Source organism: Ceratotherium simum, chromosome 2 (genome assembly GCF_057802395.1).
Source record: "Ceratotherium simum simum isolate JZ-2026a chromosome 2, ASM5780239v1, whole genome shotgun sequence".
In the NCBI taxonomy this organism is placed as follows: Eukaryota; Metazoa; Chordata; class Mammalia; order Perissodactyla; family Rhinocerotidae; genus Ceratotherium; species Ceratotherium simum.
This window is the reverse complement of record NC_141901.1, coordinates 8,859,345-8,885,711: the sequence shown is the minus strand read 5'-3', so window position 1 is coordinate 8,885,711 and position 26,367 is coordinate 8,859,345. Positions and strand designations below refer to the sequence as shown.

General features: G+C 34.2%; 1 protein-coding gene across 4 annotated transcripts in view; it reads right to left on the bottom strand.

Moving 5' to 3' along the window:
* SUCO (SUN domain containing ossification factor) overlaps nucleotides 1-26,367 on the bottom strand; it is an 87,106-nt gene that overhangs the window by 8,812 nt on the left and 51,927 nt on the right. For all 4 annotated transcript variants that reach the window (XM_087437980.1, XM_014783412.2, XM_087437972.1 and 1 more), the window contains 9 exons: nucleotides 25,841-25,932; nucleotides 24,904-24,969; nucleotides 19,637-19,705; nucleotides 18,763-18,853; nucleotides 14,862-16,025; nucleotides 12,173-12,260; nucleotides 9,781-9,885; nucleotides 8,056-8,210; nucleotides 7,492-7,583 (listed from right to left, as the gene is read on the bottom strand). In XM_087437980.1, coding sequence (XP_087294106.1) covers nucleotides 7,492-7,583; nucleotides 8,056-8,210; nucleotides 9,781-9,885; nucleotides 12,173-12,260; nucleotides 14,862-16,025; nucleotides 18,763-18,853; nucleotides 19,637-19,705; nucleotides 24,904-24,969; nucleotides 25,841-25,932 — 1,922 coding nt within the window. The remainder of the gene's footprint in view (nucleotides 1-7,491; nucleotides 7,584-8,055; nucleotides 8,211-9,780; nucleotides 9,886-12,172; nucleotides 12,261-14,861; nucleotides 16,026-18,762; nucleotides 18,854-19,636; nucleotides 19,706-24,903; nucleotides 24,970-25,840; nucleotides 25,933-26,367) is intronic.

The window sequence follows — 26,367 nt, the reverse complement described above, 5'->3', positions numbered from 1 at the left end:
CTTGAAAAAAGCCAGAAGAAAAACACACCTTACCTACAGAGGAGCAAAGATAAGAATTACATCTGACTTCTCCCCAGAAACCATGCAAGCAAGAAGAGAGTGGAGTGAAATATTTAGTGTTAAGAGAAAAAAAAAGAAAACCAATCTAGAATTCTGTATCCTACGAAGTTATCCTTCAAAAGTGAAAGAGAAATAAAGACTTTCTCAGACAAGCAAAAATTGAGGGAAATCTGTTGCCAGTAGAACTGCCTTGCAAGAAATATTATAAGTAGTTCTCCAGAAAAGAGGAAAATGATATAGGTCAGAAACTCAGATCTACATACAGAAAGGAAGAGCATCAAAGAAATAAGGTAAAATAAAAACTTTTGACTTTTCTTATTCTTAAATGATCTAACAGATAGTTCATTCAAAATAGTAACAGCAACAATGTATTCGAGCATGCTGATGTGTATATATGCTTATGTAGAAGTACAATGAAGGACAGCAATGATACAAGGGATAGAAGGGAAGAATCAGAAATATTTTGTTATTATAAAATACTTTCACTACCCATGTAGTGGTATAATGTAATTTGAAAGTGGACTTGGATTAGTTGTAAATGTATATTGCAAACTCTAGAGCACCCACTAAAAAAAGTAAAAAAAGAAGTATAGCATATGTTATAAAAGAAGAAAAAATGGAATTATATACAATGCTCAATTAAAACCACAAATGGCAGAAAAAGTGTGGAAGACAAAAATAGGAAGAAAGAACAAGGGCAGTAAATAGAAAACAGTAAGAAACATGGTAGATATTAATCCAACTATGTCAATAATCACTTTAAAGGTCAGTGATCTACATAGACCAATTTAAACACAGAGATTGGAAGAGTGGATCAAAAAATAAGACTCAATTATGTGTTGTTTACAAGAAACACACTTTAAATATAAAGATTATAGAGAGAGATTAAAAGGATAGGAATGAAGAAAGATGTACCATACTAACACAAATCGAAAGAAAGCGGGAGTTGGTATATTAATTTCAGACAGAGTAGACTTCAGGGCAAGGAAATTTATCAGGGATAAAGAGAGGCATTTCATAATGATAAAGGTCAATATTCCAAGAAGATGTAACAATCCTTAATGTGTACGTACCTCACAACAAAGTATCAAAATAAACGAGGCAAAAACTGATATAACTGCAAGAAGAAACAGATGAATCTACTATTATAGTGCAACTTTAATACCCCTCTATCACAAACAGACAGATCCAGCAAGTAGACAATCAGTAAGCACATAGCTAACCTCAACAGCATCAAAATCTATTGTATTTCTACATATCAGCAATAAACACACACTCACACACAAGATATCATTTACAACAGCATCAAAAAATATTCCAGGAATAAAACTCCCAAAAGCTTGACCTTTTTGGAGTGAACAGAGATGCTATGCCCATCTCAAACTGATATGCAGAGTCAATGTAATCTCAATCAAAAGCCTAATACTTTTTTTTGATGAAACATTTAATAGATTATTCTAAATTTATATGGAAACATAAGGAGCCAGTAATAGCCAAGAAACCTGAAACAATGGAATATCCATCTAAAATTTTATACTGGAACCCTTACCTAACACCATATACAAAAAATCAATTCCAGGTAGATTAAAGACCTAAAAATAAAAGCCCAAGTAAAGATTTAAAAGAAAATAGAAGAGAATATCATCCATAAACTTGGAGTAAAATATTCTCTTTAAACAAGTGATAAAAAGCACTAACCATATGGGGGGAAAATTCATAGATTTGATTACATTAAAATAAAAGCTCCTTCTCTTATTTAAAAGACATTAAAATTAGTAATCAGGTAAATGCAAATTACAACTACAATGAGGTTAACAAATACTTTAAAACTTGATAATTCTAAGTGTTTGCTGGCAAGAATGTAGAATGGAAATTCTCACAATGCTGGTGGAAGTATAAACTGATATGATCACTTTGGAAGTTTGCCATTATCTTCTAACTTGGAATAAGCATACCCCACAACCCAGCAATTTTATATCTAGGTAATATTCCAAGAGAGACACATGCAACTATTCCAGTATACAAACAAAGAAATGTTTGCAGCAGTATTATTTGAAATAGTCCCAAACTGTAAGTAACAGCAGAATGGATAAATACAGTGTTATTTAGTCAGTTGCTGAAATATGGCACAATACTGAAAATGGAATGCAATCATGTATATCAATCTTACAAACAGAATGCTGAAGGAAAGAACACAAAAAAGAGTACATATGGTATGATTCTACTTATCAAAAGCTCACTATCAGGCAAAAATCAAATTATATTGTTGAGGAATCCAAACACTGATGGTAAAACTATTAAGAAAATCAAGAATATGATTATTTCAAAAGTTAAGATAGTTACCTCTGGGAGGAACAATACTAAAAGTGCCAGCCTTGTTCAACTTCTTGATCTAGGTGTTAGTTCCATAGGTGTTCATTTTATAATTACTTGACAAGTTGTACGTTTTAGTTTTATGCACTTTTTTGAATTTCATTTATATTTCACAATAAAAATGTGTTAACAAAAAAATCAAAACAATTTTGGTCCACCCGGCTGGTCAACAAAAGTGACAGAGTTATAAATCAAAGTATACACTTGAGGAGAGAGAGGAAGGACACTAAGAGAAGAAAGCTTACAATGAATTAAATAATTTAAGTTATTACAACATAGATCATCTAAGTCCAGCTATTACACAACCTCAAATGCTTAGGAGGCAAGAGATTATGTAATTTACCAAATATATTAATACATATCAACTTTGTACAATGTACTAAGCTTTATATAAGACATTACAACCAATGCTACAGGAATAAAAAGGATTATAAGAGACTACTATGAACAACTGTACTCCCACAAATTGGAAACCTAGAAGAAGGAAAGAACTTCCTAAAACACACACTTACCCAGACTGAATTATGAAGAAATACAAAATATGAACAGATCAGTAACAAGTAAGGAGATTGAATCAGTAATCAAAAACCTCTCAACAAAGAAAAGTGCAGGACCAGATGCTCCACCAGAGAATTCTACCAAACATTTAAAGAACTAACACCAATCTGCCCAAAACTCTTCCAAAAACTGGAACACTTCCAAGCTCATTCTATGAAGCCAGTGATTATCCTGACAACAAAGCCAAAGGCACGACAAGAAAAGAAAACTAGAGATCAATATCCCTGATGAATATTGATAAAACATTCTCAACAAAATACTAGCAAACTGAATTCAACAGCACATTAAAAGGATTATACACCATGACCAAGTGAGATTCATTCCTAGAATACAAGGATGGCTCAACATATGAAAATCAATCAATGTAACATACCACATAAACAGAATGAAGGATAAAAACCTTGATCACCTCAGTTGATGCACAAAAAGCATATGATGAGATTCAACATCCTTTCATGATAAAAGTACTCAATAAATTAAGAACAGAAAGGAACTACCTCAACATATTAAAGACCATTTATGAAAAGCCCACAGGTAACATAATACTCAATGGCAAAAGACTGAAAGCTTTTCCTCTAAGATCAGGAACAAGACAAGGATGTCTACTCTCATCACTTCTATTCAACATAGTATTAGAAGTCACAGCCAGAGCAATTAGGCAAGAAAAGGAAATAAAAGGCATCCAAATTGGAAAAAAGGATGTAAAATTATCTCTGTTCTTAGATGACATGAGCTTATATGTAGGAAAACTCTAAAAATTCCACAAAAAACCTGTTAGAATAAATGAATTCAGCAAAGTTGCAGGATAAAATATCAATACACAAAAATCAGTTGCATTTCTACACAGTAACAATGAACAATCCAAAAAAGGAAATTAAGAAAATAATTCCACTTACAACAGTATCAAAAAGAACAAAATACTTAGGAATAAGCCTAACTAAGGAAATGAAGGACTTGTACACTGAAAACTACAACACACTGATGAAAAAAAGTAAAGAAGATACAAAGAAATGCAAAGACATCTCGTGTTCATGACTGGAAGACTGAATATTAAGATGTCCATACTACCAAAAAGATCTACAGATTCAGTGTAAGCTCTATCAAAATCCCAACAGCATTTTTTGCTGAACTAGAAAAACGCATCCTAAATAAAATTTACATCAAACCTCAAGGGACCTCAAATAGGCTAAACAATTTTGAAAAAGAAAAATATAGTTAGAGGACTCACACTTCCTGATTTCAAAACACATTATAAATCTACTGTAATCAAAACAATGTGGTACTGGCATAAAAACAAACAGAAAAATGGAATAGAAAAAAGAGCCCAGAAATAAACCCTCACACATATTGTCAAGTAATCTTCAACAAGGGTGCCAAGTCCACTCAATGGGGAAAGGACAGTCTCTTCAACAAACAATGCTGGGAAAAGTGGATACCCACATGCAAAAGAATGAAGTTGGACCTTTATCTCATACCATATACAAAAATTAACTCCAAATGAAACAAAGACCTAAACATAAGACCTAAAACTATAAAATTTCTAGAAGAAAACATAAGGGAAAAACCTCATGACATTGAACATGGCACTGATTTCTTGTATATGACACCTAAAGTACAGGCAACAAAGCAAAAATAGACAAATGGGACTACATCAAACTTAAAAATTCTGTCCATCAAAGGACACAATCAACAGAGTGAAAAGGCCATCTAAGAAATGGGAGAATATATTTGCAAATCATATATCTGATAAGGGATTAATATCCAGAACACATCAAGAACTCCTACAATTAAACAACAAAAAAACCAAATAACTCAATTAAAAAATGGGAAAAGTACTTGAATAGACATTTCTCCAAAGCTAATTTACAAATGGCCAACAAGCACATGAAAAGATGCTCAACAACACCAATCATCAGAGAAATGTAAATCAAAAACCACAATGAGATATCACCTCATGCCTATTAGGATGGCTACTATTAAAAAACAGAAAACAACAAGTGTTGGTGAGGATGTGGAGAAAACTGGAACCACTGTGCACTGTTGGTCAGATTATAAAATGGTGCAACCACTATGGAAAACAGTATAAAGGTTCCTCAAAAAATAGAACTATCATATGATCCAGCAATCCTACTACTGGTTATCTATTCAGAGGAATAGAAAGCAAGGTCTTGAAGAGATATTTGCACACTCAACTCATGTTCATAGCAGCACTATTCACAATAGCCAAGAGGTGAAAGCAACTCAAATGCCCATCAATGGATGAATAAACAAAATGTGGTATAAATGTACAATGGAATATTATTCAAACTTAAAAAGGAAGGAAATCTTGTCACATGCTACAACATGGATGAACCTTGAGGACACTATGCTAAGTAAAATAAGTCAGTCACAGAAAGACAAATACTATATGATCCCACTTACATGAGGGAGTCAAATTCACAAAAACAGAAAATATAATAGTGGTTACCAGGGGCTGGGGGGTGGGGTAAAAAAGGGAGTTGTTCAATGGATACAGTTTCAGATTTACAAAATGAAAAAGTTCTGGAGATCTGTTTCACAACAATGTGAATATACTTAACATTACTGAACTGTACAATTAAAAATGATTAAGATGGTAAATTTTATGTCATATGTTTTTTAACACAATAAAAAAAAAAGACACGTTCCCTTCTCATAGAGCTTAGAACTGAAAATAAGACATGTATAGAACAGCTAAAACCAAAGCAAACTATAACTGCCTTAAAAAGAAATTTAATTCAAACAGGAGAAGAAATAAATGAATTAACTAATAGCAGAATCAGAATTAAAGGCAGTTTTCTGCCTACTGTACTCAACTTTTTTTAATTGTAAAGATGAACCAAGATGACATAGTTGTTTAAAATAGAAGTAATTCTATTATCAGGTACAAAAGACTATTCTATTTGGCCTTGAAGAGTTACATAAAGAGAAGATAAATAGTAAAATAGTCATGATTTCATCTAATTTAAAATTAGACTAGAAATGCTGAGAAGGAAAAACATCTCTAACATATTTCCTAATTACACAACTACAGCTCAAATAAGTGATGCATATACACCCACCAGAAGGGCTAAAAGACCAATGATACTAAATGTTAATGAGGATGTGGAACAACTGGAACTCTCATACATAGCTGATGGGAGGGTAAATTCATACAATACTCTGGAAAACTTTGTGGCAATATTTACTAAAGCTGAATATTATGATCCAGCAATCCCATTTCTAGGTATATACCCAAGAGAAATGCATACATGTGTTCACCAAAAGATATATAATAGACTCAAACAGAAAATAACCCAAATGTAAACGAATAATGTGTAGTATATTTGTATAATGGAATACTATACGGGAATGAAAATAAACAAACTACAACTATACTCAATGACATGGTGAATTTCACAATCAATAATTAGAAGTCAAAATAGTGGCCATCCTGGGAGGTATGGGTAGTAACTAAAAGAGCACAAAGAAGTTTCTGGGGTGTTGGATAACGTTCTGCTTCTTAATCTGGGTGTTGGTCACACAGGTGTGTTCAGTTTGTGAAAATTCATCAAGCTTTACATATGGTAATTACACTTTCTTGCATGTAATACTTCAATTAAAAATTTCAGTTATAAAAAGACATATCAGTCAAAAGAAGAAACAGAGAAAAAATGAGGAAGGAGGAAGAGATTTACTAGTCTTAAGTAAACACATATGTTAATGGGTTAAGTTTGTAAAGCTTTGTGTTAACAGTAAACCAGTAAAGCTCAGGGATGATTACTTGAATGATTTAATCAATTGGAACATGCTGTTTAGTTACTAAATCCTAAAGAAAGACAGAGAAGCCAATGATTATTAAGAAAGCACTCTTAACTGAAATATATAATTAATTTGGTTACTTTAATATATCTATGAAGATAAGTCTCTTAATAAGCACTAATTAAAGCATAACTTATAAAAGTACTAATAGAGAAAAACAGCCACTCAATACACATCCATTCATTTAAATTTAAGTATTCACCAAGTGTGAATGGAATGCTATTATAGACTCTGGGCTACAAAAAAGAGGAAGACCAGATTTTTTTCCAGAAAGTGCCTCACAGTCCTAAACTAGAGACAAAAGGAGTCCTACCTGCACAGGAAGAGGAGGCAGATAAGCACAGGATGCTATGGGAGCACATTCAGGTTTTCCATATCTGTTGAACTTTCTCAAACATCCCTTTCTAAAAAGAAATACTTCTAAACAGGAGCATGTGCAAACAAAGCTACCAATGGCTAATTAAACTAAGCCCTTCCCACCCACCCTGGGCTTTTAGCAACAAAGACAGATATAAAGTGTGAAAATGATAAGGTGGCTTTGACACAGCACAAACACAAAGGTTACTTATACCCATTATTCTGTTGCAGATGGTCTCGACCACAACATTGACGTTATACTTATGCCAGAAGTAAATTAGATTCATGTTCATAAATACATATTACATATCCACAAAAATCTACCTTCTTTTCCAGTTAACTGTAGAGACTTGGATCTGATGAGTGGGAATGAAGTTCTCCTTTTCAAATTCATATCATCATAGGAAGAGAAACACCTAACACATTAGGAAAAATCAACATTGGACACAATGAGTAAACTATATATAATTATGGGACTAGATGGAAGCTATTGAGAACTGTACATGCCACAGAGGACTAATCTCTAAGGTAACACTCTAGTTATTGCTAGTACATGTAAAAAAAAATTTAAATATCATGCTTTAAAACGTGCTATATTAAAATATCTACTCTCCTCCCCCTTTGAATTCCACATTCAAGCATCTTTCACAAGCAAAACATGTCAAAAGTTTTTATGCACTTACTATTAGTGTTTTCTCTATTACAATCTAAGAATCTTCTAGGCATAGGACTGTCTCACTAGTTCCAATGATGTTTTTAACATTTTGGTTTCAAGATAATCATATGGGGAAAGACATTACCTCAGTATCCCTTTATTTTCTCAAATTTCTCAAAAATATAAAAAGCATAGTAAAAAAAGGAAATTGTGAAATATAATGCTGACCTTACCTTTTAGGGCTTGGATACTGATTACTTTTAGGAAGTTTTGAAATATAATCGCCATCAAATGGAGAGGTATTTCGACAACGCTGCATACAAAGCATCAGTCCCAAGACAACACAGAGAACCAAAGATATGACCAGATAGCTTTGTCGATCTGAAACCTGAGATGAGAAGAGGGTTTAAAAATAATTTAAAAATCACACTAGGAAAAAATATAGGGGGATCTAGAATTCAAAGGACAAATCATTTTAAACATTTTTTCAATGTGCTTCAAAACTATAAATGCAGGACATGCTCTTTGAAAATGTACTACTAAGGCAATGTTTTACTTTTTCTTCTTTTTTCCCCCCAATTCTTAGAGAATTTTCAAACCTATGAAAAAGTTTTAAAAATAGTACAATGAACAAATTTATGCCTTTCACCTCCGTTCACCGCTTGTTAACATTCTGCTACATTTGCTTTGTCTCTCCATTTGCACTATCTCCTCCTCAGGGAGAAAGAAAAAATTGTGCTCTTACCTAGTCTTTCTCATCTTATAAAACTAACATGCCAATCACTCAGTCATTTAAGCCAAAAGCCTGGAGATCATCCTTAATTCCTCATCCCACACATGCGATCTTTCAGCAAGGCCTATCTTTCTACCTCTTCAATACATCCTGAATTCAACTTCACACTGTTCTCCTCTTCTAAAATCCTAGTCCAAGCCAAGGTCACCTCACTCAGGCTACTACAATTGCCTCCTACTTGGTTTCCTCCCCACATCTGCACTTGCTGCCCCTAAGAGGCAATTCTCAACAGAGCAACAAATGGGGAGTTTCTTCAAGAGTTGTCAAGGAGATGATCCACGTCACTTCTTTACTTAATACTTTCCAATGACTTGCAATGATTAGAATAAAATTTAAACTCTAAATTGTCTACAAAGGCCTATGTGACCAGGCCCCTGACAATATCCTGAACTCATTTCTTACCCTCACTTCTCTCACTCACTCTGCTCCAGCCATACCAGCTTTCTTTCCGCCCTCCTCACACTGTTTCTAATCCTGGGTCTTCTGCCCTAGTTCTTCCAGTTACAGGTTTGGTCTGACTCCAGGCTCTGCGTGGCTACCAGCTCCTCTTGAGCACTCAGTTCTAATGCCACCTCCTCAGATAACCCTTCCAAGATCACCCTGGCTAAAGCAGCAATCCTTACCACCACCACTCTACACACACACATTTCCTTCTCTAGCCCATTATCCTTCACATATATTTACCATATGTATTCATTCCCTCTCTTCTCCAGGAGAGAGGGCCCTGTGAGGTCAGATACTGTTTATTCACTGCTGTATGCCCCAACCTAGAACTGTACAGCTCATGCCTCACATACTGGTTGTTCAATAAATACTTGTTAAATCAATGAAACTTTTGTTGCGTTAAGCAACTTAGTAAGACTTTTTGAACTGAAAATGAAGTATGCATTGCAACTATGAATGGTCTGCAAAAGGCCTAACAGAATTGTTTTATAGCTATATTTCAGGTAAGACCTAACTATCAAAGCCCTGTTTTCCAAAAGATTATGATAATTAATATATTACCAAAACTTTAAAATGCCACATTCTGGTGTTCTGAAAAAGTTCTCTATAAATGACAATTTTGTTTGGTTAAAGTTCTTAGATACCATGTTCTTAACAAGCCTGCCTTTATAACAACCTCTACGTAAGCACTGTGCCTTACAACACCAGCAATAACAATTACCTCACGTTTTAGTTTTGCTACTGTTGCTGATAAGTTTGAAACAAGCTGTGTCATGTTGGTCAGTTGTGCCTGTAGTAACTGGATGGCTTCAGTTTGCCGCTGATCCTACGATAAAGGAAGACATAAGTATTATTTTTCTTTGTTTCATCTGTACTTTAACTATTATAAATTCAAGTAAAATAATCTGGATAAACTATTAAGTTCCTCAGAGGAAAAAAACATATTAATAGGAAGCTCTTCATGAATGAATACCATAAACTTTGACCTGAAATTTTTAAAAAACAAAAGACACTTCAAGAATCTGAGCCTGTCAACTCTCCTCCTCTCCCCAAAAACCATTTTGCCACTCACTGCTACCATGTAGAATACTGTCTAACAGAAGTTAGTAAATTTTCAAATTGATATGGGTTCTATATGCATAAACCAGCATATAACCAGCTATATGCAAAAGAGTCACTTTGTCAAATATGTGTTTTTAAACCAAAGCAGTCAGCACAAAGACACACTGAAAAATTTTTGAAGAATGTTTTTGGATATAAAGCAGGCTCATACCAAGAAGGTTTTAAAAGTTCTATTTTATAGTATTTCAGGATGGAACTTAGGATGTCACACAATCAAAACCTACAATTGATCATCTAATCAATGCTAGAATATCATCAATGAAAAGAAATTCATCAAAAACACCCATCTTCCCAGCTCTGAATTTTAGAAACTTTTATAATCAACAAACATGTCTTTACTTAAAATATTATTAGCATGCATATTACTTTAGGGAATTATTCATTATACTCATGGTTATGAATCTATATTAGGTAGATGGTACTGAAAATTCAACTTATTAATGAATTTGGGGAGGAGGAAGAGGATAGGAAGAAGTCAAGGAAACCTCACACTCTAATTTAGGACCCTATACGAAACAGCTTCATAACCACTATTATTCTAGACCCAAATTTTTCAAATTTAGATTTAAGTAATTTTAAGGCTTAACTGTGTATGTGTTGGCGGGGGATGGGTGGGGAGAGTGGATGTATAAAAGCGTAACAAAAAAGTTTCACTTACTTCCCTTAGTGTGATCCACTGTGGTACTTTCTATCCTACTTCATCTTTTAAAAATGCTGAACATGACTTATTAAACTGTTTCTTTTGATAATACAATTGACAAACACTGATAAAGTCTAGGCAGTTACAAACATTTAAAGGACAAGCTATTTAAATTTAATAAATTATTAAATTTATAAGTTTGTTAACACTTCTAATCAAGATTTATTTTCAATAGCATTAATAATACACAGATTATTTAAAAGTACTTAAACAAGTCTTTGAGACATAAGGTATAGATGTTACACATAAAGCAAAGAGAAAATATAGAGGGGAAATCATTGTATTAAAATTAATGAAGAACCAGGGGCCGGCCCAGTGGCGCAGCGGTTAAGTGCGTGCACTCCTCTGCGGCAGCCCTGGGTTCGCAGGCTCGGATCTTGGGCGCACACTGACGCATCGCTTGTCAAGTCATGCTGTGGTGGCATCCCATATAAAGTAGAGGAAGATGGGCAACGATGTTAGCCCAGGGCCAATCTTCCTCAGCAAAAAAGAGGAGGATTGGCATCAGATGTTAGCTCAGGGCTAATCTTCCTCACAAAAAATAAATAAACTGAAAAAAAAAAATTAATGAAGAACTAAATAAATATTGTGTTCATAGGTCAGAAGACTTAATACTGTACAGCTCTAGGTAAGAGATAAAAGAGAAAAAAGGAAAAAGGTATAAGGATTAAGCAGAAGAAACAGAGTTGTTCTTATTTGCAATCGAAAAGATTATCTACATCGAAAACCACAAAAGATTTCAGAGTTTAACAGAGTTGCATAAAAGTCTACTCTACTTCTACACACATATACACACACATAAATCTTGAAATGTACTATGAATAATGCTCAAGAAAATTTTCTTTACAGGACATATTGACACTAATAGCTAGGTAACTTTCCAAACATGACATCATATAACAGGCTTAATAATTAGGTATCAAAAGAAAAACTGAACCAACATTACTAATCCTTCTTAGCAGCAAAATCCTAGAAAATTCAATGGAAATTTATGTAAAAAGTAAATAAGGCATGGGGGCTGGCCCAGTGGTGTAGTGGTTAAGTTTGCACGCTCCACATTGGTAGCCCAGGGTTCGCCAGTTCAGATCCCAGGCGCAGACCTATGTACCACTTATCAAAGCCATGTTGTGGTGGTGTCCCATATAAAGTAGAGGAAGATGGGCATGGATGTTGGCCCGGGGCCAATCTTCCTCAGCAAAAAAGAGGAGGACTGGCAACAGATGTTAGCTCAGGGCAAATCTTCCTCAAAAGAAAAAATAAAAAAAGTAAATCAGGCATGAAGATGACCAACCTGCTCCTCTGCTATTCTTGAAGTATTCTGAAGTTTTACTATTGTTTTATTGAAAGCCTTTTGCATTTCTTCCATTTGTTTTCGGTACCTGCAGAGTAAGAATTGATTTAAATTAGCTTTAATTTCTTATTTATTAATTTATTACTGGAAACACACTTCTGATTTATATATGAGATAAACCCATTTTTCTGAAAATGATGCTTATTGAGGCCTATGTGATATAAGAACACTTAGAAAGGTGAAATAAAGGGGTCCCTTGAGGTATTTGCTACCTCCGTATCACCTCTATGCACCTCACTGCTATATAAGATTTATTAGTCACATTTATGGTCAATTAATTTACCACAAAGGAGCGAAGAATATACAACGGGGAAAGGACAGTCTCTTTCATAAACGGTGTGGGGCAACCTTGACGGCCACATGCAAAAGACTGAAACTGGACCACTATCTTATACCATACACAAATATTAACACAAAATGGATTAAAGACTTGAATACAAGACCTGAAATCATAAACCTCCTAGAAGAAAACATGGAAGGAAGCTCCTTGACATTGTTTTTGGTGACGGTTTTGTGGATTTGGCAACAAAAGCAAAAATAAATGGGACTATATCAAACCAAAAAGCTTCTGCACAGCAAAGAAACCATCAACAAAATGAAAAGGCCACCTACTGAATGGGAGAAGATATTTGCAAATCATATACCTAATATGGGGTTAATATCCAAAATATATAAAGAACTCATACAACTCAATAGCAAAAAAACAATCTGATTAAAAAATAGGCAGAGGATCTGAATAGACATATTTCCAAAGAAAACATACAGACGGCTAACAGGTACATGAAAAGGTGTTCAACATCACTAATCATCAGGGAAATGCAAATCAAAACCACAATGAGATATCACCTCACACCTGTTAAAAGGGCTATTCTAAAACAGACAAGAAGTAACACATGTTGGCAAGGACGTGGAGAAAAGGGAACCCTTGTGCACTGTTGGTGGGAATGTAAATTGGTGCAGCCACTATAGAAGACAGTATGGAGGTTCCTCCAAAAAATTAGAAATAGAACTATCATATGATCCAGCAAATCTACTTCTAAGTATTTATCCAAAGAAAATGAAACACTAACTCAGAAAGATATATGAAACCCCCATCTTCATTGCAGCATTATTTACAACAGCCAAGACATGGAAGCAACATTAAGTGTCCATTGATGGATGAATAGAAAAAGAAAATGCGGTGTACATATACACACAATGGAATATTATTCATCTATAAAAAAAAAAAAAGAAACCTTGCCATTTGAGACAACATGGATGAACCACGAGTGCATTATTAAGTGAAATAAGTCAGATAGAGAAAGGCAAATACCTTCTGATCTCATTTATATGCGGAATCTATCTTAAAAAAAAAAAACACAAAAAACAAAACCCAAACTCATAGATACAGAAAACAGACTGGTGGTTGCCAGAGGCAGGGGGTGGGCGGTGGATGAAATGGGTAAAGGGGGTTAAAAGGTACAAATTTCCAGTTATAAAATGAGTAAGCCATGGAGATGTAATGTATAACATCGTGACTATAGTTGATAATACTGTATTATATATTTGTAAGTTGCTAAGAGAGTAGATCTTAAAAGTTCTCATCACAAGAAAAAAATTTGTGGTGACGGACGTTAACTAGACTTACTGTGGTGATCATTTTGCTACATTCAATGCAATATCAAATCATTATGTTGTACACCTGAAACTAACATGTTATATGTCAATTATACCTCAATTAAAAAAAAGATTAGTGATTTCAGTGGTTCCCTTATGGGGGCATATGGGGGTGGGGGTGGGGAGAAGCAAGAGCAGGTATGAGGTAGCTAAGTGGGCATGCACACACACGCGCACACAATTTGCCAATAAATTATGTGTGGATTAGGAAGAAACCCCCTTCAGGATATAACGACTACCTTAGTGACATCTCATTAATAGCACTTCAATTTAAGAGGAGTAGGAAAAGGTAGTGTTTCAAAAGCTCTGGACAGAAACTTAGTGCCTCGGTGGTTACAAAATGTTGGAGGAGAAGCCCTAAGGACACTGGACATTTAAGGGATAAAAAAGAGTAAATAGGTTTAAAAAATGGAGAACTGTGCCTGGGGTCTTAATCACTTCATAAGCACACTGGCACTGCCTCTGGTACCTGTGAGCACAACAGCATACATTATTACCACTATAACTAGGATTCCAGGATTTGTTTGAAAGAGTGCAAATGTTGCCTAATTATCCAGTTCAGTCTACTCTATTATTCCCTTATTTAAACTCTTAAATGATATCTTGGCAAGTTCCACCAAAAGCTTTAAGGTCTACAGACCATAATTTTTCCCATGAGCTCTCTGGGAATCAAATAGTAAAAGTGGCTAAAGTTAAGCAACAGAAGAAAGCAGAAACTGATTACAGACAATTCAAACTTGTTATCAGCCTAATAATAAAAGTGTTACATCCTTTAGTACTTCTAAAAAAGAAAATCAATTCTTTAAGTCACTGACTGACATCCAAGCAGCTTACTTTCTCTCTCCAGCTAACATGGTGCTTACTACTATTATATCATGAGATAATTAAATCCTCTCCTCCTCTAGTCACAGATCATATTCTGCTACTTAACTCACTATGCAAAGTGGATTGTCTAATTCATAATAACGCTTACCTTTGGCTAAGCTCCTCCAGATAGCGACCACTGAGAGACATGTTAACTTCTAAGGCTTTAATGCGATTATTAAGTCTCATAAATACTGACTCCTTTTGATTTGATCCATGTACAAGATTTCCATTAGCATAGCCTAGATCTGTAGAATTTTGTAATTCAGCATAAAAATCTGTAGCTGTCCTCTGTAACCCCCTCAAAAGGGCATCTTCTGGAGATTGTTCTTCCTCTTTTACTTCAGGTAATGAAGAAGAATCCACCACAGGAGTCAAAATTTGCTTTGGTGTGTCAGCTATGTTCATTTTGGCTTCCCCATCTTCACTGTCTGGCACAGCGGCTGTGTTTAAAGGTGGCACTATTGTTTCAGTTAGCTTTGTGATAATTTGCATGGAGTTTAAGTCTTCTTTTACAATATTATCCATTACTTCATTAACTTTATTTGTTTCATAGATCACAGTTGGCTTCTCTACAGAGCTAAAACTCTCAGCCTTCTTGTCTGTTTTATTATCAACCTCATCAGAACTCTCTTGGGGAATCACTTGTGATGGTGTATGTCCTGCCTCATATTTAATAGGCTCAGATACTTCTATTTTAGATAATGAATTGATTTCAGGAGTAACATCTAAGAGAACAGACTGAGAAAGAGTTTGAGGATGGCTCGGTTCAAGTTCAATTGCACCTACAGTGTGATTAATCAAATCACCTTGATGCATACTACTTAAGTCACCCAGAACAATAGTTTCAGCTTCCTTTTCCTTACTTTTACTGTCCAATTCTCCACTCGGAGGTTGCAATACTGAAACATCTTTTGATTCTGCAAGAAGTAGTAATGGTGGTTGAGCTGACACAAGATAATCTTTTTCTTTACTCACATCAGTTCTGCTGCGTTGCCGATAAAGAGTAATTCTAACTGAACACCATTTATATATGTATTCTGCAAAACTAGAAATACAACAAATTGTGGTCAGTTCACTACAAAATATTTGCGTCTCTGACTCAAACCAGGGTGATGATTCATCTTCCTGTTCACCGCTACCCAAAAGGGTCACTGTAGATGGACTTGCTTCCTCTTCTTCCTCTTGAACTAGTTGTACAATAGGACCCTCTTTTGGAGTATCTGGTGATAATGGTTCTGTGTCATGTACGTTTCCTTCAGTGGTTACAAACCTAGAAATACATACAATAATCACACGTCACTTTAATTAGAAACCTAAAGTTAAAATTTATGTTTAAGGAAAATAAATGTATCATACATAAAATAAAAGACTGGTAATACAGAAGAAACTAATTTTTTTGCATGAATTTTTCCCCTTCAAATCACTTTCATTATAAAAACAAATATTATTCAGAAACGGTAACAGAAAGACCATTTATCAAGTGACCAGCCAAGTGACTCAAATGATCACATTTACCAAATTAAACTTGCTTTTCTTTAATTTCTGTTTAAGAACTGTCTGTATGTGAATACTTCCATTTACTGAACGTATCGTGTACCTTTCCTCCCATAAATATTCACCAAATCTTTTCAAGCCTCATCACCCATTACATCAGAAATTGAGCTACCCAAGGACTATAAAGTCTCAGAGCTAGAACTAGAATCTAGGATTCTTAATACTTATGGACTTTGTGCTTGAATATCCTACTTTCAAAGGCAGCTAGATTTCTCAAAGATAATTTTTCTGTAGATGACTGAAGAGTTCCAACATAGCATTACATACCTCACACACACACACACACACAACTATCTGCTTTGGGGAGAAGAAACATATCCCCCTCCCCAAAATAATCTTAATATCATCTGGGCTAATTTTCCATTACTTAAAGCCAAATACTTAATGAAAATCCTGGCTAATAATAAACTAATATTGCCACAAACTCAATCCCATCTTTGGGCTCTGGAGTACGTATGTAGGGTAGGGGAGAGTGGGGAATAGCTGGTGGGAACAGTATTGTAATTATAATGTCTGTGGTTCCTTCCAAGATAAAGCTAATGATTTTCTGGGTTTGGCCCTTACAGCACAAAAGGTACAATCTGAAAAAATAATTTGAATACCAAAAAGAAGTATCTTCATATAAAAATTTTCCTACTCCAAAAAATTAGTAAGAATACCAAGAAATATCTTCAAATAAAGACTAATATCACAATAGCAAAGGTAGGAATAAACTAGACAATATCTAAAAGCTAGACTTTCATTTTCTTGACAGTAAAATAGTAAATGGACCAAACTAAAACATAATTAGGCTATGCGTCTCCAAAAAGACGATATAGATGTAGACATACAGTCTCTAATAACATTTCTTACATATTCAAGTGTTATATAGCTTATTATCTACTAAATAATTATGACAGTAAAAAGAAGCAACATCTGAAGAAAGGGAGAAAAACTAAATTGAATTAATTCAGTAAAAATTAAGTTATATAACATCTATGTATAGCTTAATCAGACCTATACTTAAAAAAAAAAAAAAAAAAAACCTCAAACCTGGGAAAAGAAAATACGTCATCTTTTCATAACTTTAACAGTGACACCCTATCATGGATTCTTTTATTTTCTTCAAACGATTGCCATATAATCATCAAAAAGAATTTAAGACAAACATACGTGAAGGATCATTAAGTAAAAAAATAAACAATTATGCAAAAATATCTATTAAAAACCAACTCTAACATAGAAAAGTAAAAACTGGTACATTAGCCTGATGTGATATCTTTCAACAAATATTCATATATATATATATGGGGTGTGTGTATATACGTGTATATACATATATGAAATAAAATTAGTGTCATTTAATTTTGAAAAATAAGACACACTATGTGTTGTTAACTGAAGAAGCCTAGTTACAAAACCAGGACTACCAATCACAGCTCCATATAATTAGAAATACCAAGAATGTCTCTATCCCAAATAGATTTCTTAGGACCTTCTAAGAAGGGCACATAAAGCTACATATTCTCCCTAATCACCCAATAAATACCTTTAGACACTTTCAGGATTAACATTAGAGAATAAAAATTTGTCACTGTGCCCATCAAAGCACAAAAAGCTCATTTTTGAATTAGTATGGTACTTAGGAATTACAGCTCAAAGACGTAATCCCCATTGCAGGTTTCATTACATATTACATTGAACTAACTATTTCAAGTTCAAATATCTTATCCTCTTAAGTAGAGTTCCTCTGAGAGAAATGGCTTTCAAAGTTTTACAGGAGTATATCTAATGAAACATACACAAATTAAATTTACATTAACTATACCCAATTATCCAAATCATTATGAGCTTATCTATTGTAGATTAGAAGGAGAGGTGCCAAAAAATCTTAATCATCTCTGGTAGAAAAGACCAAAAAATGAGGTTATTTTAGATATTACCTACATACATACATCCCTGCCCAAAGGGCCCCACTGCAACCTGGGGAAAGACCTATATCATTCAATTTTTATAAACTGAACACTGTACGAGTTTGCTGTGTGACCAACACATAATTTAAGAATCACTGTTCTAGGTATTTCAGGTACCCGTTATAGCTTTCTAGGCATAGCAAAGATAATTAATCAATGCTTTTAAATTTGAACTTAATAAAAATAGGCCTTTAAAATTTTTCCTCAAACCTATACCTGCAGACTCAGGTCAATTATTTGCAATAAGGAAAAGAGTCAGTGTTGTGAATAATAAAAGTAATACATAACATCAAAACAACAAATATTTGATCTGCAGTGAAATGTATTCCCAGTACCCAAAAAGCAACTTAAAGATGTTTCAAGTAGCTGTGGAATGTCTGCCCTATGATTCAGAGCTTTCTATAGATAATCATTTCACACACAAATCATAAGTATCTTTTTATGTACTTGTATACTTAGCTCTCCATTTTAATAGAACTCTAATATCACAATATAACTTACTCAGGTGATGGCACAGGAGTTGGAACAGGAGCTGATTCAGGCATTTTAGATGCAGTTGTGGCAGTGGCATTCTCAGAAATACTTTTATTTCCTATTTTAAGAAAGATGCCCATGTTGAGTTTAATTTTAAAAAGCTATACCAAGAAAATATTTCACTATAACAAATAAAAAACTTGAGTTTCTCAGGAGAGAAGAAAGAAGTCAAATAGGTTTGCAATTGCAGGCTTTGTTTTTTTCATCCAAGTTGTTTTAGAAAGAAATGATCATACCAGGTCACAACTACAAGTAACGCATACTCTTTCTGAACTTCTCAGGTAATTAAAGCAAGTCAGATGACTATGAATTTTGTGTAATCTTATATGATTAATATGTCTTCTAGACACCTGAAAGAGTTACTAAAGAGAATGAGAAGAAATAAATGGGTCATTTTAAGTTTGCACATGGAACTAAGTATTTTTTTAAAAACAAAAAAGGCAAGATTGTCTCTCTTTGCCAGTAATATTCTTATTTGGCATTCTGTAAGGAAAAAATCACTTTCTATATTGAGTAGCTATTTGATAAGTAAAAGAAAAGGATACAAGAAGTACCATTAGGGCATCAAAACCTCAGGAAAGAGATAAGGGATAAAATTGTTACTTCTACAGCAAGGAAGAGTCAAAAAAAATATTAATGAATTTTATATAGACAGGATCCTATTATAAAAGAGAACTTGTGAAATTCAAACAATGAGTAACAGAAGATTAGGAAGTTCCTTTGGATCATTTCTATATTCCTAAATGAAAAGTCAAATCGCTTAGCTTATTAATTAATTTTCCTAACTAGAAAGACCCCTGGAGTATGAGATATTTAAAAGACCCATAAAATGATTAGGTACCTTCTGTCAGGTCTTCAGTTTTTGCTCCCAGAATATTAGCAGCAATATTCACCATATTTAGAATGGCATCTAAAACAAAATTCAATCAGAAAAAAAAACCAATACACCTAAATATTCTCATATAACCTAATATCAGATAGTCAAAGAACCATTTATAATGGTCTTTTTGAATTTTTTTGGATTAACTACCTTTTTATTCACTTTACTATGTCCAATATAGGACACAAATTTCAGCCAAAAAGTATAAAGCATAAATCTGGATTTTTATATTCAGAAGGAATTTAAAATTTAACTATACTTTTTTTGTAAAGCTTCCCAAAACATTTTATCAAAACACTATCTTCAGCATATTACAAAATTCAAGTATAATTCAACATATTGCCTGTACTGGAACTGGAAATAAATCTGATGACTAAAACTTATATTTTACAGAAAGCCTGTTTTTGTTCTACAGTTTAAAACAAAAACAAAAAAGCCTGAAGAAACAAAAGTTTTTCCTAAACAGGTGATGATCATGGGTAAAAATAAACAAAATGGGGAGATTATTATCCAAAGGACAGGAAAGAGATTTTGTTATTTTTAACCACGAACCTGTAATATCTATTGGTAATACGGTTAAATCCCAAATTGATACTGCATAGAATCAAATTTCTTTGATGACTTTTAACAATGTTTTATGGATAATAAATCACACAAATTCTTCTGTGAAATGAGTAGGTACGGGCATGGGCAGATTAACTAAGTCAAAGTCATAAAACTCTAAGTGTCATAGGTACAGCAATCTGCATACCTTCTAACTCTACCTCTCTTTCCAAAGAGGATATCTGGAAGATGAGTAAAGTCGTACAAACCTTAATATCTATTTAAATAGCTAAAGGTACATGAGGGTCACAAAATAGCAGAACTCCATGAAAAGCTGGTGCTGGGAACAGGAGGCTTCTTGATGTAATTTCAAGGGAAATGAACTTCCAATCCCAATCCAATCTCTGAAATTCCACTAGAAGTTAATTCATCAGTATCAAGTATTTCTTCTATTAAAATACTAAAATCTGGCAGGGGCTACACATAAAGCCTCATCAGTTATTTCTATCTTAGTCTCCTTTCCTAAAAGAGATCCATAGGGTTTTCATCACACTTTCAATAAAAAACAAGAAATGCGAAAAGTAAGGAAGGATCTAAGGGAGGAAAAGCTAAGACATCCAAGAAGGTTGGGAACAACCCAAGCACTGTCACCTGGAGCTGATCCTATAAATACACACTTTATGGCAGGAAAAAGTAGTGGGGGATTTTACACTGCTTTAAAAGTGATAACGAGTAGACAGTTATTATGATCTTTACATAATTATGATTCTATAATCTGAAAGACAACAAAGCAGTGGTACTTTGTTTCCAATCATTAGCATAACACAAAAGCTTTGTATTTGCTTTTTAAAGGTTTAGGATTATAGGACAACATTGCCCTTTGACCTGGCAAATTGGTAAATAGAGAAGTGGCCTTGGTTCTTAGGCTAAAGAGATGCCTCAGCATGAGATAAAAACAAGGATGGAAACTCCATATTTCCTCACAAACCAACATATAGTAGAAATGGAAACGCTATTATTTCCTCATAAACCCACTTCTAATGCCAACAAATATTGCAAAAGTAGTCACTAATCTTCTACTTAGCCTGCCAGCTAAAGTTTGGTCAAAGCTGACTGCTTCACAGAGCCCAAATTTTGGAATCAAGTCTATACTCCAAGTCCCTTGTGCTTCAAAGGGTGATCTTACCTCAGATTTCAAATTTTTTTGGCATTTAATATAAAAGAATTCAAGAACACATCTATTAATCTGTGTAAAGAAAGCAGTTTTAGAGTATTATTTTTTAACCTAAATTTTAATACTAGAATCTACAATAAGGAAGATTTACACTATTCATCATTTTTAAATATTATTTATTATCATCATTTCAGGGAGCCACTTAGTAACAAAAGCAAAATTTGGCAAATTTCTACTTCTCAGCCCATCTAACCTATAAGAAATAATTTTGCCATGTTCACAGAACACTGCCAAATGTAGTCTAATTTATCGTCTTTTGAGAGAAAGCAGCTTTGTGAATATTCTATTCTGACCATTCTCAATTTGCATCTAAACATATGACAGCTTGTCATGATGATAATCTGGCCACTAAAAAGCCTTCAAAATAGGCTAAGGTAATAATTTGGAATATAGTGCCAAACTAGATATCGGTCCGTAATTTCTCCTGGATAAGCCAACACTTTTATCTTTGAGTTGGGCAACTATTCATTCCATCTCATCCCTTCAGGAATGAAATTCTCCTAGGGACCAAATAACATGTTATACTCAGTCTCCAGCACACCAATGGCTCTTTTTAATACAGAAAACAAACTACCTACACTATAACATAACAAGACAAACCAACAGAAAAACTACTTCCTCCCCTGTGTATCCAGCTGCAACCTCTGCAACATGCCCACCTTCATTCCCTCTTTTCCTTCAAGGACCTTAAAATACACACTGTCATAAAAAATACTTTGACTTAAAACAAAAGTATAGTTTTTTGTTATATGTCTTAAACATATACACTGAAACCTGGCCTTTAGCAGATCTGACAATTCTAACAAAATGCAGACCATATTTAGGAGTAAAGGCAGACTTGCAAGAATATCAAAGTAGAGTGTTATCTGGAAAATCCACATGACAAAGCACAAGGAAAGCAGAGTAACATGAAGAATTCTTGTCAATATAAAATATTTAAATGTTTTGGTTCAAGAACGTAAACAAAAGAATCAGGCAGAAGAGTTGTCAGACCTGGCACAGACACAAAGCCAAGAATGCTGCTCTAGGATTGTAGTTTCTCCCTTTTTGGAAGTAAATTATATAATATCAAGAATGTCTAAATACGCAGTATGCATGCTCTATGACAACCAAGTCCATTAGAAGCAACATACTCTGGTAACATATATTTCCTATAACTACTAACTGCTCAATAGCAAAAGGAAAAAGGAGATTCATCAGGATTAAAGCCATGGAATTCAGTTTGGGAGACACCATGTAAATATTAAAAACAAAATAAAAATTGGTCCAAAATTGATCAATTTCAAGCTAATTTATGAAGTGGTGATGATTACAGTCAAACTCAGACATTCTAGTGCCAGAGACTAGCTATTTGGCCTGATTCCACTCTGTTATTTACTCCTTAAAGTTATACCACCTTAGGAGGTGGTAGCTAGGTCAGGCTCAAAAACAGTCCCAGACTCTTCAGAGAAAACTAGTAGGACACAGGTATAGCAAGCAGGAGTATTAGGTCATGCCTATAGGCTTGATGACAGCAAAGTCTTATTGCTCAGCTCCTACTGCCTCTCTTGTTCTGAAACTTCAAGAGATGGAGACCTTTTTAAACCCCATTTTCCATGCTTAGGCTTAGCTGACATCGTTCCAACTCATCTTGTTTCACCACACAAATTCAACACCTAGAACACTGGAAAGTAAATACCTTTCCAGAGATCCACAGAAGAGATTTTTAGTTACCAAGAAACACACCTTCAAGGAGAAAAAGCCAAAAAGCAGGATCTAAAGAAGATTCTATGTATAATTAATTAAAATAATATATTGGTCAAAGAAGTGATTACAAATAGGGACATGTTCTGCACTGAAATATAGCTAGGTTTAATGGTGTCTAGGAGTTAATCCCAAAAGAAAGAAAAAGAAACCAAGAATATCAACAGCAGTTTCCTTTATCTAAAACTATGGTAAGCCATTACTTCACTAAGGTGCCCCCTCCTTTCCAGTAATCACGAGAAGCTAGAGATCTTTTAGTCTGGGACTATTTTCTGGCCCCATAAAATAATGACGCTTCCTCACAGCTAATTCAGCATCACAGAGCTATGATGACTCTTACGTTAACACAGAATTTTTTAAAATAAATTTAAGGACACCGACAATAATATTAATATACAGATAGATAAAATAGCACCATTTTTTCACTCCTAAAAGACTACATCCCACAGCAGTAAATGAGGTGCCATTTTTAATGCCATCATAAACTAGACAGCTAAGGACCGTCTTAAAAGTAGTCACTAATATCTAAAAAGTTAGGTGACTAGCAATAGAGTAAAACAAACACTGAGCTAATATGTAACAAAGTTAAATATCACATAAACGGATTCTCCTTATGCAAGTATTTTTAACACTCTTCTTCCTGTTCCTCAAAAAGTCCGCCTAAGTTTATAGTCTTCCATGGAGGGGAAGAGGAGAAGGAGAAAGAAAAGGGAAAAAAGAAAAGATGAAAAAGAAGTGACTCTTAACTCCATATACTGTAGCTTAGGTACATATTCCTGAGTATACGTACTACTGGTTGAGTATTTTAAAAAGCTATAAAGACAATGTGCATAGTGAGATTGGGATTCAAGCAATTCAACTCACTAAGAGCAAGAAGGGGAATGCCCAAGCAGCTAATGTTCTATTTTACTAAAATTTACTCATATTAAATTCAATTATTACTCTCCAAATAAAAAGAAAACTTCTTCCAATAAGTTCAGGAATAACCAAAAATAGCAAACATTAAAATATACCTATCCACATTCTGACTGTAAAAGTAAAGTGTCAGTTGGTAAAGGTCTTTCCAGGAGTCTCCCGAGCTAGCCTACCACTAGATTCAGATACTAGGTTGGAAATACAAGAAACTAAACCACTAGTATATCTTAGTCATTGTGTCTTTAGTTTACAAAGAGTATATTATTATTACTATTATTGTTATTGCTTGGGAGTCATTATTATTATTAACAAGAACAGCCTTTATATTTTGTAATTAAATAGGAAACTAATCATATCCATTGATTAACGAATCCTCATTTCCTAGGATTTCACTGATGCATAGCACCTCTGAAACTACTGTTCAAATTCCTCTCCCATCCAGTATGATTACCCAGATGCTCCTACTCATATGATCTAGGATCTCTTTAATAATTCCGTCCCCAAATAAATTCACAGACCTTTCTTCACTCTAAGGAATATGCCTAAAAATATGAGCACTTAATTATCATAGAAGAATCAACTTCTGCATTTTTTCCTCTCCTCATTCTTTTCACCCACTCTTCTATTTCCACAGAAATTCTTTTCAAAAGCCAGTATCTTTGATTTCAACTCAAAGTTCAACACTGGGAGCAGGAGCCTCCTAAACTATACCACAACAAAATGTCCACGTATGTCAGGAAAAAAACAATTAAGAAACACTTAACAGTGACTAGGAAAACCCCAAAATACTCACTTGTAGCAGAGCCAAGAAGATTTTTTGAGGATTTGTCCTCCCCAGTATTATAATCCAGTGGATAATCTGTTTGAAGAGAAAATGAAGGCAATGATGCTGAGAACTATCTCCAATATGTATAAAGATCCAATTATGTCCTGTCAAAGTCAGTTGATGTTTAAGACAGATTTTATAATAAATATTCATTATACATGTAAAATACGTTCACAAAAAGAAAAGGAGATTCAGAAGCCATTTATCAAACAGACGTGACCCAAAGAAAATAATTCTACTGCTTACCAAAATTTTAATCACATTTATAAGATTTTTATTCAAGCTTTCAGTGTACTTTACCAACCCCTAGTAAACATCTTCGTTTCATTTATGGGAAAACTAGGGAAGGGAAAACTTAGATTGTCCAGATTATAATTTAAGACATTTTAAAACAAGGACTTGATAAAGCAGAAAAGGAGGGTGTCATAAAACCTTTTCCTACCCCTTCAAGCTCACAAGAGTTTCTCAAAGGCTCAGGCCTCAATGTGCTTGCTCTTTAGGCTCAAGGCAAATCAAAGAAATTAATGTTCAATTCTACTACTTCAGTTACCTTATGAGTTTAATAGGTTTTGGGGCCTGGCATAGAGAAAAATTAGTTATTAGGGTTAAAAACAAAGAAAAAACTAAAGTCTAAAGACAACCATCATATTGATTTTTTTTTTTTTTGGTGAGGAAGACTTGCCCCGAGCTAATATCCATGCCAATCCTCCCCTACTTTGTATGTGGGTCGCTGCCACAGCATGGCCAACAAGTGCAAGACCCAGGATCCGAACCCGTGAACCCAGGCCACCTAAGCAGAGCGCGCTGGCCCCGTACTGATTTTTCAAAGTGACCTATACTTACCCATTACTATCTGACTTAGAAACTAACATACATAGTAGTTACCTGTTTTAAAGCCACTTACCATAGTCCTCATCAAATAATTCTTGACGTTCTGACTGATACTGGGAATCAGCAATCTCTTCATATTCTTCCACCATGCTAGTGCCAAATACCCTATTAACAACAACTTTATTAAAGACTTCCAAAACAAAACAGAGTTGTTAAGACTCATCTCTTCACAATAAATGACAAAATACATTAACTTTGGTCATGTTTTGAGGGCCATTAGCTTCTGGACTCCAAAATAATGACTGCTCCTTACACTGCAGTCATCCACTTTTACATTAAAATGTAAAATTAATCTATTTAAGGCATTTAAAAATATAATGACCAAGTTTTGATAGCAGTCTAAAATGTTTACATATATAATCATGATAGCAAAATAGCAAGCAAACTAAACCAAACACATAAAACAATGGTTATTTTTTCTCAGAGGAAATTTTGGCATTTTTCTAAAATGTATTCCAGAGCAAGACAGGCTTAACAGTTTACATTTCTATGGTATTAACTTCACACAGAAAATCATTTCTTCACTTTAAACAAATTGGG